Source organism: Lagopus muta, chromosome 9 (genome assembly GCF_023343835.1).
Source record: "Lagopus muta isolate bLagMut1 chromosome 9, bLagMut1 primary, whole genome shotgun sequence".
NCBI classification, from domain to species: domain Eukaryota; kingdom Metazoa; phylum Chordata; class Aves; order Galliformes; family Phasianidae; genus Lagopus; species Lagopus muta.
Window position 1 is genome coordinate 15,203,429 of NC_064441.1, and position 13,098 is coordinate 15,216,526.

At 37.9% G+C, this 13,098-nt stretch overlaps 1 protein-coding gene across 7 annotated transcripts in view; it reads right to left on the reverse strand.

The window, feature by feature from the left end:
* Positions 1 to 13,098, reverse strand: part of NYAP2 (neuronal tyrosine-phosphorylated phosphoinositide-3-kinase adaptor 2) — a 153,271-nt gene that overhangs the window by 113,399 nt on the left and 26,774 nt on the right. For 6 of the 7 annotated variants that reach the window (XM_048954995.1, XM_048954999.1, XM_048954997.1 and 3 more), the window contains one exon: positions 6,936 to 7,178. In XM_048954995.1, coding sequence (XP_048810952.1) covers positions 6,936 to 7,178 — 243 coding nt within the window. Of the gene's footprint in view, positions 1 to 1,377; positions 1,466 to 6,935; positions 7,179 to 13,098 lie in introns of those variants that run through there. The other variant, XM_048955001.1, reaches the window with a different exon arrangement.

Below are 13,098 nucleotides of genomic sequence, written 5' to 3' on the forward strand. Positions count from 1 at the left end.
TCCAACCTAGATTAATTATAAAGACTACCTGTGAATGCTTCAAAATGGTCTTTTTTTTTTTTTTTTTTTTTTAAATACAGTCTTCACAACAGCAGTTGTGGGCTTTTTTCTGCCCTTACTTTCTCTATGCAATTTCATATTGTATTTGAAAACACTTTCAAAGCAAACACTTAACTCCAATGCTGAATAGTGGCACCATTAGAACAGCAAAAACTTGCATGGAACGTTTACTGAACAGCTCTACACGCATTTCTGCCTTGCTAAGGAGGGGTTGGTAAGAGGCAATGCTGGGCAATTTTAACTTCCAAGTTAAAATTACAGTCATATGATACAATATGACTGTAATTTTAATATTTTAGTATGACAATAAACTGAAGCATAATAAGGAGATAGTGAGGAAACTAGAAACAAAGATAGGTTAGGAACAACAGCCTAAACTGTACATTATGCACCACACAGCATCTTCCAGCAATGGCACCTAACGAGCCAAATCCCAGGGGTGCATCAGACCTTCTCTGTAGTGACTCAGGCTGCTGAGAGCACACGGGCTGCAAGTTGTGTCTAAACATCCACCACAATGGAGCTCGACCACGGCCAGCTCGCTCCTGTACACCAGTGGCCAGACAGCCTACAAACAGCAACAGCATATTATACTTACACTGGATTCTAACAAGGAAAGGGCTCTGTATCCTGTGTGTAAGTCCTCTGGGCTCCCTTTGACCCCATGCTTCCAATTATGCTTATAAAAACAGCAAATGAATCAGGAGCCACAACATGCCCACTTACACAGTGGACCAGCACGTGCATCAGCAATTTATGAAGTGATGAAGGGGAAGAGATCTTATACCTTTTTGTGGTTTTCAGAAAAGTACATGTAGAAGCCCTAAAATCATGATCTACTGAAAATAATATCAAGATTTAGATACAAAACTGATCATTTTATACATTTATATATAAATATATAAATATACAAATATATATATATATTTTTTTTTTTTTGGTGCTTGGGATTACCAAGCAGGCTATCAGCCACTTAAGTTAATTTTATGTAACATTTGTTGTATGACTGTCCTAAAATCAAACTACCCAGAACAACAGCAACAGTAATAAAATGTAGTTTGCATTGTGCCTGTTGTTTTATTTTCTGTGGCAATAATACAGACAGCCATATGGATACGAACATTTGGAAGGGAGGATTTGTTGGCTAGATCTTCACATCTGTTTGCTTATAGATGCAACAAAAATACATTTGGAGGTCACTGACTGCACAACCATTTTACTTATTCTTGATGAAAACACTGTCAATTCTACCCTTTCTACATCAACTCAACTTCAAAAGAGACCATTTTAGTAAGAAAAAAGGTTTTGAAAACATACCAAACTTAGTCTCTTTCACACCTCATCCATAAAGGTGGTATCACAGCTTAATCCAGCATAAAATCAGCACGCAGCATGCAGGGAGGAAGAAGAAAACAGAAGCACTGCTACATACATATCCTTGGATTAAGAAGGCATGCGCTACTGACCTCATATCCAAAAGCTACGTCCATGGAATAAATCTTAGTTAAAAACAAAGCAAACAAAAGATTTACCAGTCCCTCTCCCACCTCCCCCCCCCCAAAAAAAAAACCTCCACACCACCACATCAAACCAATAACAACATATTCAAAAGCTAGTAACTTGTAACATCTCGATGATGTGCTTGCAGATATTTTATCCCAATCCCTCACAACAATCAGAAAATACTTATTGACCTCATCCATATCTTCCTTGGGGTCTGGCTGGAAGCAAAAATTCCCAACTTAAAAATGTCTAGTTCACAAAGCAAAATTTCAACTACAAACATTCAGAGAAAAAAAAATAATCAGTATGTTAAGCACTGCTTGCCTAAAGTATTTTTCTGAGTTCCAAACCTTTTTATGAAATTAACGTTATCGTAAACGTTATTGTAAGTTCATTATGGCATTATTTTCCTTAGGTTATTTTGTATTTTGATAGCAGCCTTTTGGTAGAAAGACTTAAAAATGCCCTAAGATTACACATGTTTCCCCAGCTGAAAGATCTTTCGGCAGTGAATAATCCCATACTCAGAAACATATTTATACCTGCTTGCTGTCACTCTCACTTAAAACTTAAGTTTTAGCTCAAGGGCACATATCTTACATCTTTTTTATGAAAGAACCTAAGGACAGAAACTACTTAAAACTACAGATGGATAATACCTGAACTTCATTGCCTCTGCCATCCTAAAAAAGAAAAAATAAAGAAGAAAACAGCAAGAGAAAAATATCTTACTTTTGTTGATGTGTCAGTCTTCGTTATTTGGTTTGCCATAGGAAAGAGAGGTTAGGATGACAGCTGTTCATTACAATCCCATCTTCATTACAAGAGCTTAACTCTGCTACTGGCTGGCTGGCCCATTTCTGCTAGCTTTAGCACAAAACAGTGCTCCTAAAAGCTCCTCCTCTTGACAGCATCTGTCTGGATACTACCCACAACAAGCAGAAACAAAGCTTTCTGCAGAGCCATTTAGGTGCTAGGAATGAGCTAGAACAGGGGAAACCATTAGAAGCAGAAAAACATACTTTGGTGGCAAAGCCTAGGAGTTGGCAGTTAGAAGTGCACGCCTACTGACACCATCAGCTGTACACATCAGTCACATCTTCGTGATACTACAAATCAAAACAACGTTCCTGATAGAAACAGTAGCTTAAATGATGCCCAAAAACTAAAGGACAAACTTTCAAAGCATGAATCTCCTATGAAACTCTGCAGCCCCAGCCACTCCCTATAATTAATGCAATGTGTCTCAGCTGTGAGAGAAAGAGGAGGAGGAAGAGGAGGAGCTAAGGTTCATTATTTCCTAATACTATTTTGAAAGCCACCAATGAAGCATCCACATAAGACATCAATATAACAAATGTAATGTACCTATTGAAATTGCATATTTATGTATGAGTAAGAAAGCAACTGCTCACAGTAACCTATGTAAAGTCAAAATACTCACCTTTTCTCTGGCACCCAGAGCAGCAGAGGCTAATCTAGCTTCTGTTCCCAGAAATACTGCCTATGGCAGATATTGTATCATCACACGTGTACGTCTCAAATTACTGCTACTTATTCCCAGTGAAAATAATGCTGCTTCATAATTTATTTGCAATTTATAAGCTTGTGGGCAATATACCAGTATGTTTTTTTGGTCTGAACACAGACTCCTGAACAGACAACGATGAAGTGAGACCAGACAAATAAAAGGAGGACAAACGAGGGTCTAAAAATTAGGCTTAAAATAAATATACTAACATTTACTGTGGCTTTCTCTCAGCCACTGATCAGCACGTTAACCTTAATTTCTCTGCATGATCGCTAAGTACTCTACTAAAATTAGGTCAGAAATTCAGATCAGATCAGCTGACTCAGCCCAGCAAGATCAGACAAAGCCCAGTTGCTTGTTTTCACAATCCAATACGATGCATACTTTATCCCCCTCAATTTACATTAGATCCATACATTTTTCCCCACAATTAACCTATCAGAACCACACAGAATGAAACAGCAATCACACTAAAAGTGCATCAGTGCTACTGAAGAAGCACAGCACAACATATTCTCAGTGAGGCAAAATACAAAATAACATTTTTTTTAAAGGTCATTTTTCAGATCTTGTTTCTCAACTGCTAAAACTAATGCATTTCAGTGAACTTTTAAGTCATGCAGCATTGGTTATCAGCTGTTTCGGGTAAATGACAGCTTCTTCAAAATAGTATTTATGTGAATACCAGCACTGTATTAGATAATAAAGTGCTCATTAATTTGTTAATATACATGAATATCTACTTCTCAAAGAGCATCTGAACACTGAAATTGAATAGCTTATCAAAAATTAAATAATCAGACTAATGCAATTTACAGTAGGTGCCAAAGACTTTCAGCTGCTTTATTTTCATTCTTGGAAGCAAAAGGGGTGATTTCTTTGTGTTTGTTGGACACCCTTCGCCCCTGTTCAGAATCTACCTGCTGTAAGTCCCAGGGGATGTCCCTGGTTGCTACAGAGATAGTTTTCGGTTGTTGACAGTCTCTGGACTGTTAGCACAGTTATCACTGCACATGTGCACTAACTGCTATCTAGGCCACACTATCAGGAATTAGGGAGAATATAATTACCCACCAAGATATGGTTAAAACATAAGGGAAATATTACAGAACAAAGAAGTAAACAATAATCCTACTTTACCTTTTTTGACTGCTGTTTTTCAATAGACAGGGCCTTGGATGCCCCTGTGAAGGTTACTACAGGGAGCAGACTTAACTGCCATCAGCCTAAGTGATGTTATGACATCATTGTTCCTTTACTCAAATCAGATGTTTTTCCTGGATCTGTTATTGCTTTTAGTTTTACTAATCAAGAGTTGATCATGAATATCTCCCCCTCCTTCCCAACTTTACACCCGGAATAGACAGAAAAAAGGATACAGATAACATTTTCTGAGATTTCCTAGGGTGATTTCCTACTTGTTTTCTTAGAAGGGTATTGCCCTATATCTCAATGATACTGAGATAGGCCAAGAGGGAAGGGAATAATCGAGGGTACCACCACACACATGGTTTCCCACAGAACGGTGCTACAGCCGAGAAATGCTGGTGCCTCCAAATCTCACTCACATATGTGTACACACACATGTTGTTCTTCAGAGAAACCCATTGTATTGTTGGGAATCTTCCTTGTTTCCTGACATGGTATCTGGGGAGTAGAGCTTTGTTCTCAAGAATTTCAATTCAACATGAACAAGAAATTTCAAAACTTGGCCTAAATCATCAACATTTATTCAGACCTCTTCCTCAAATAACTCTGCCAAGATCAATTAAAAAAAAAAAAAACACATAAAGCAACTACGATTTAGGAAATATTACTGCCACCATTCAAATTAGGTATAGAGAAGCTTAGCTACAGGGATAAAGAGAACCAGGTAGGTCCAAACTAATACACACTGACTGTTCTACCTTATCAAATGAAGTTGCCAGCAAAAGGACTAGGGCACTTATTCTTCCAGCAACTATAAATTAACTGAAAAGTGACATTTTAATAACATTCAAAATATTTGAAATTTTAATTGGAATTTATTTTCTTCAGTGGAGAAGAGCCAACTATTTATAAGGAGAAGGTTCTCTTCATCTCACTGCTTTAAAACACCAGTTTATTGACAGCAGACAAGCACTTTTGTTTCGTAGGAGAGAAATTAAAATCTTTCCTCTCCTTTATGTAACTGCATCTTAAATCCCCCTTCCATCAGACCCTACTCTTTCCTCTTGGAAATTTTGAAATTTACGTAATTGTGTAGTAGACAAAAGATAGAGAAGGAAATTGATATAAACGATTTTTCTTTTAACTGCTAAAGGCACTCATATTTAACACAAACATTCCAGTTCTTGCTCCCAGGAACACAAAACAAGAATAGCAAGAATTGTACAAAATACATAAAACCAGCATAAATCAAAACAAAAAAACAACCAAAGAACTTACATTAATTTGCTGCTAAGAAAAATGCTTTTCCTCACTAAGTCATGCTTAGCATCCTACTAAAAGCTACCTATGCCTTTGAGTCTTTAATAGTTTGAATCCCTCTAAACATCACCAGGAATGAAGTGACAAGATAACTAATCCTGAAGACACCAAAACAAACATTGCATTAGCTCTCGTTATTCACTTTAATTACACATTAGTCTTATGTCCTCTACAGAATCCAAAATAGTGAAAATCCAGAAAATTCTATGTCCTGAAATGTAAAGCTGCCACAATTTTGTTTCATGGTGCTTCTCCTTCCCCCATCAAACTGTATGTGCCTCTCTTTTAAACATTTCATCAAAATTACCAGACTACTGAGGCATTGATAGAGTGTTCACAGCACAGCATGTCTGCTATACCTGCATGTACAGTACCCAAGATATGGCATAAAATTTAATCATTCAAACTGAAATATGGAAGATTCACGCTGAGGGAAAAAAATTCAAAGGGCCTCCTATCAGTTTGAGCCCAAGCCATTCATTTGCATATAAAAGTTTAGTGCATATATGGATGATTTATCTTTATTACACAATAATATGTGTCTGTCTCCTCAAGACAACTCAAATTTTTATGCATATGTGCACTTATATATATACATGTCTTTATATACAGGTATCTCCATGTAGAGATATAAATTCATCACGCTGACCCCTTTTTTCATGTCTAAATGGCTGCAGATTTTGTTGCTATCCACTGGCACAAGACATCAGGTCATGTGAGTGCCCCTCTCATTAGCTGTCAATTAAAATCAATTGACTTATTCAAGAAAAGCCATTATAGGGTTGCGCCCCCCAGGTGCAATATCCATTTTCTTTTAAGTGAATTGCAGAATTTTTTTTATTTTTTTTACTTCAGAGAGGGAAGAATGGTGAGGAAATGGTGAGGAAGTAACGTGACTTTTTCTTTTTTTTTTCTTTTTTTTCTTTTTTTTTTTGTAGATAGCAGTTAGAGAGCTTTGAAAATTTACCAAATTTGAAATATCAACCCAAAGAGAATCTGTTTTCACCTATGAGGCTGCCTTATCTTGCAGCGGTACACCTTTGAACAAAGTAGACATTGTCCATCTAACAACTGTTCCAGATACCTAAACTTTTTGCTACAAATCACTCCTGCTGAAGATGCCACTCATGTTCAAATCTAATGCATTTTGATGGGAACTCTCTTCTATTGAGAAGAGCCATTCAACACCGCCTCTACACAATATAATAAACATGCAATTAGCAGCCTGAAACTGGCCAACAGGCTACACTGCTTTTACCAGAAAGTGGCTGGAAGTCAACTCATCTACACATTTTTACAACTGATGACATTATGAACCTTTCACTGTTCATTCACTCTGCCAGACCACTGATCTGGTTATTAAAATATTTACCGTTTTATTGCTTCTTCTTGTTTTCGGCGTTTTTCGCTCTTTTCTTTCAAGTAAGCCAGGTTTGTTTCATTCCTCATGCGATCATTCTCTCGAGCAATGTCTGATGCATTCTGTATAACCAAGCCATCGTAGGCCTTCATCCCCATATCTTCAATATACTGGAGAAAAGCGCCCAAAGTGACCTCCTCCTTATTAGAACTCATCATCTTGCAGGAGATAATGAACAAAGGAAAGTAACGTTTCCTGCGGGATGAAAAACACGTAATACCTTAATCAGTAGGAAAATACCTCATGGTTTATGACAGTGAGATTGTATCAATTGTAATTAATATCTCTGTAAGAGAACTTTTATATTTTCTTTTGTCTGAAGAATAATAAACAAAGCAAATTTGAACTCAGAACTATAGAGAACATTGGCTTCGCCAAATCTCAGTTTGAATTGGATTAAAAAGGCTTCCTATGACAATGGATCCTTTTTACAATTTAGGTAAAGCTGCACCAAAGCAGATCATCAGACAACATCTCTATTCTGCAGGAAATACAAAAATTCAGGTAGAAAATACTGTTCTATGCTTTAGAATAAAACTAATAATAATACTTTTTTTTTTTTTTTAATTCAGGTTCAAAACATAGAAATAAATATTGTTAAATAGTTTCCTATGTTTTTTAATAGCATGGAAATTAGTCTACAAGCCCCTGGTCATCTGCTGCCCAGCACCTCACTAGCTTGAACTCCAGGAATGGATATGAAAACTCATCTCAGCTGGGACCTTTGGACACGTGAAGCATTTTATTTCCTCCACAGGTGTGACATATACTGATTCACAGCACCCCCAGTCAAGCAGCATGAAGCACACACATGGATCCCTAGCTCACTCCTGCCTCCATGGCAGGCAGCCTAAAAGCTCTGAAAAGCTTTCCACTGAGTAGCAGACCTTCAGGGAGTCATAAGAACCCACAGAGTACAGACATCAGTGAATACTACAGGTGACTAAAGGCAAGGTAGAATTACAAGAAGCATATTCTCCAGATGAATTCTATGTAACTGGATGAAATATTTGTTATGTCAGTAAAGCAGAATGTTAAAAAGCAGGAATGTACCATCTTGTTGTGCTTTCCTGCTTTAAAGTACTGAGACATTTGGATCTTCGATGGCACCATCTCTGCACACCGAGGAGGGGGGAGCACCGCTTTACAGAAGCAGGTTTGATTCAGTGTCTGAATGACACGACGGCAGGCTGGGCAGCTGAATGCAGTTCTCCAAGGCACGCCTGCTCTTTGCATCTCTCCCTTCTGCGAAAAGGATGGTGTGACTTCTCGGAATGTGCCTGAGAATGATGCCAGCACTGCAACTCTAGGTAATCTTATTCAGTAGGCAATGAGTAACCTGTCTGCACACTGCTTCTAGGGGCAGAGCCCCTGCATAGTGAGCATCTTTTTCTTTTTTCTTGATTTCTTAGAATACTGCCATATTTGTAACATTTATTGTATTGATGGTTAGGCAAAATTCTGATCAGGATGGGCCCCAATTTGAAAATAAACTGATAGATTCTAGCAATAATCACTGCAGGCCTTCAGGAACAGCCCTGAACATGAGAACAAAATGTTCTTACATGAGAACGTAAACAATCTGCAGGGCATACAAATGGTAGGGAAATATTTCCACTGTTTGCTCCTCATTTTTAATTATTTGAAGTGGCAATGGCAACAAGGTAATTTTAGACAGCGATTAATGTGAATGCAAGCCAATTACTTCTTCCCTTGTTTTCCACTTTTCTATATCCAAATTGTTTCTATTCAGTGCTAAGCGGAGTGTTAAAACCGTGAAGATTCAGAGGATGAGAAGTGTCCGCTCCTATCATCTCCTCTGCCTCCCAAAACAGCCACCCCTATCATCTGGGCCTTAACACAAGCACAAGACTGATGATCAGGGTTCACCAGATTGAACTTAATTTATTTCCAGGCAAGGGTATAGGTATCTTCAACTAATCCCTGCAGGGTATGATCAGGGAAGAGATCTTAGCACAATCCAAATGTGAATGTATGCAATTTAACACATCTTTCACACTGGAGTTGGCTAGAACTCTTCTGGGTTGGAACACGCATCAAGCTATCATAAATGTTCACTGTATTTTGCCCAGTATCTACAAAGGAATGAATTGGGAAGTTGACATTACAATAAGCTAAACAGATTCCATCAGTGCTAGTCATACTTCAGGAGACATCACTTCAGACCAATTCTTAAACTTTCTGATTTTAAAAATAAGTCCAGGCACAAGAGTTGCTACATGGGCAATGAGGCCTGCCTGATTAGAAACAACGCGTGTGGCATAGAGGGCTCTAACTACAGAGCCTCCATGCTTCCCAGATAGTACCTGATCTTGATGGTTAAAATCTAGTAGTTCTTCAGTACACATTTATTTCTATTAATTTTCCATTTTTCACTTCTAGTAAAGTACAGTTTCTGCATTGGTGATACACAGAATTACATTCAGATAAACCTGTAAAACAGAAATCCCACTGTAGAGATCTTAATGGTAATTGTGCCACTGGTTTCTCTAAAGTCTAAATTTTACTCTTGAAATACAGTATGAAATTTTATCCTGAAGATAACTTCAGGGCCTTTAGTAAATGCAGGTCAGATCCACTTTACTAAGAGACCAAGAATTTCATCTGCTTTGCAGATCTTTTACAACAGCACAACTGCCTTTTTTTCCTCCACGCTTTTTTTTTTAGAAGTCTAGAATTAATGACATTTAAGGATATACTGAATCTCCTTTTAATCTCTCCTTTTAAGTTTACTTGTATAAAAGAGCATTAATGCCAAGGCTATTCTAATTTGAAATAGTTTAAAACAATCAAGTTCCTGAACAGTGAATACAGCATATAGAATATTTGTTCAGTTGTGTAATCACTACTACAAAATTCATGCAGAATGCAAAAAATCTGCATGGCATTTAATAAATAATGTGTTCTTTGCCCCATGGGGCAAACAGGGAATCCAATCTGCAACACTGCTGAGCAGTAGCTATTGTACTGTATTGTACTAACGTACTGTAGCTACTGAACTGCTCTTGCAACAGTCAGTGCCCACATACTTGTAACACCAAATTCATCTCAAGACACTCCTAAAGAACCTGTCTTGGGATGCCAAGAGACTTCAAAAAACTTGAGCGAGCTCCTACAGCTCAACTTTGAAAAGCATCTATACCAATAGCAAACATCTTCTGAACCAAGAACTGCATACATCCCACACACACAGTATTTTATAGCCTCATTGCATTTACCTATCTGAGGGTTATGTACGTGATGCTTAAACAGGGAATAAAATTACAAACAGCTGGGACAGAAAGCTTGACTAGTTACTGCAAACATTTTTGAAGTATTAGTATTCCTTGCATAACATACTCAGATCAACTTATTTTTTTACTGGTAGCAGCGTCACTTCAGAGTGCCACTCACACCAGGTAAGTTTGCTATCCAACTGCAATGCACTACAACCAAAACATGTGGCCTATCAAATCACATGCATCATTGGTTTGCCACCCTGCTCAGGAAATGCTGATTGCAAGCAGCACTGATCAACTCCTGATCAAAGGTTCTGCTTGCTGCTGTACTCAGGCAGTGAGCAATTCCTAACCATCTGTCAGGGCAGATACAAGTACAAGCAAATGTTCTGAGTACATTTATATTTGATTAAAAATATGCAAATGCAAGTTGTTAAATATGTAATGCAAGCTGTAGGTGAGGCACCACCATTTTGGTACCCCTAATATGCACACTGCATATTATATGATGTCAGATATTTTAGTAACAAGGATCATGCACGGTCACCTCTGTATTTGCAATCAAATGGGTTTTAGTCCATTTTGATTACTGAAACCAATATACATTGGAAAATTATTACTGGGAATTGCTCTGCTCGGGAAATTCTTGTAATTCTCCTTTTCCCCCACTTCATTGTGAAGGAACAGGAGGAGATACTGGAGAGGATGAAAAGCTGTGGATTTCAGCTTCTGAAGTCAACACACTGAGAAGCCAACAGAAATGAAGGAAGTTTGAAGGAAGTTTATTGCAAGCATTCAGCAAACAATGAACATTTTCTGAAATTCTCCTGAATGCAAGGACACACATGAGGAGTTCTCCAACACGTTCACTTCACCGCTTAACAGCTGCGCTAACACTGCAAGAAACCTCAGTGAGAAAATCATGCTCACTGCCACCTGACTCTCCAGTTGTCCACAAGTGGAGTTTCACACTCCTCCACCTGTAGATTAATCTTTGTTTTTTAAGTTATTAAGTAGAGCTTTTACAATCATGAGAACTCTAGGCACGTTCTAACAAGTAAATGCCAGGTGACTTCATAATCCCACACCAAATAATCCTACATTTATTACATCACTGTGCATTGGTTCTTTCAACGCCACTGTGTTTATTAAAAACACAGACTTAAAACATCAAATGTTTTGTATTCAAGTTTCATAGCAGGTATAGCCATTCTGGTAAAGATACTGAGACTTAACCATCCAGAAAAAATTTCTGACAATATAATTTTTTGTTGTTATTCAGGAAGGTAGAAGTCCTCAAAGTCCTTCTCCAAATCACACATTTGCAAAGCAGCACAGAGCAGCTCACGCTGTCTTTCCCATGCAGTCAGCTGAAGTAAAGCAAGCAAGATTTTTGTGGGTTCCTCCAGTACATCTGGCTTTCTGGCAAGGGCAAAGAATCCCCTTACTGGCTTTGCCTAGAAATGTTTGCATAAATGAATTCAAGATTTTTTTTAATGATCCAGGCACCAATTCTATGGAAGAAAAAAGAGCAGTGCTTTACAGCATTGTTACATACCTTCTAATTTGTGTGCTCTGATATCAAACATACAGCTTCTTGGTCAAAACCAAAGCACCACTTTTTCACATCGCTATGCAAAGATACTGAATTCATAATACAAGAAGCAATTGACCTAATATCACAATAACACAGCAGTGCTACATGGTAGCACTCAGATATGTGGTTTTCCCTCTTATTCACATGAAGATCTCCAAAATATCAGTTGCTTTTCAGCATGCATGACAGCCATAAGCTGCAGCTGTGCTGCATTGAAAATTGACAATGCTGACATTAAACTGAAGGAGCTTTTTGAAGTAATAACAAAGGCACTGATTGCCTTCTTCCTAAATCAGAGGATTTTATGTTTTTTTATCATAAGAGAACAGAGCACAGTAACACAAGAGTGGGGTTGCCTAAAGTCCTGAGCCCAACCCTTGATTTATAATCAGCCTACACACCTTTCAAATCCTGCCCATCTCCCTTCCAGTTACTACCACCTACCTCTCTTTGAGAACACAAATTCACTTTCAAATTACCTACCATTTCCTCCACTAAATTTAACATTTTCATGAGGATTCTCCACAAATCAAGGATACTGATTGGCCATTCAGCCCTCAAGTTTGTGTTGTTGCATTCTAGTTGCTTGCAAGGCATTAAAAGCAAAGTAGACAAGCCATATCCAATTTTCACAAACTGCTGACCACAGCAGTGCTAGTAAAGACCTAATGGCATTGGATATACAAAGAATATTTGCCCTGCAATGAAGAAAGTCAGTGATGGAAAAAACATACTAGAGACTGCTTTCCTGAACTCTTAAACAATCCCTTATAACTGTGCCTTACACCAACTGAGCTTTGAAATATCCAAACAGTTGAATGCCATGAGACAAATTTCTAAAGGTATGCTTTTTAGAGCTGCATTCCATGCTTGTTTGTAGTAATTATCCAGCATTACTATTTTCACTCAGTGATGCATTATGCTTTCAGTTAAATAAAGACCTTTGAAATAGGTTGCAAGTTTTTAATGCATACATTTAAAGAAAAAAAAGCTGCATTCACTAGGAAGGACAAAATATACCCCTGTATTCTGACCAAGATTACAGTTTATATATCTCATTCTCATTATACTGCACAGCATGAGTTCTTGCACCTGGGTGAAATCACTGAAGCTAAGTAGTGCTAAGCCCTTCACTTAAAGAGGTTAAAAGTGGCTCCTTCAGTAGAATGAGAATGCTGTTGCATGGGTTTAAAGAAGTAGCCCATTTGTACAGGCATCACACCCTTCACATGGGAAAGTTGTTCTCCCTACAGTTTTAAGAACCAAAAAAAAAAAAAAA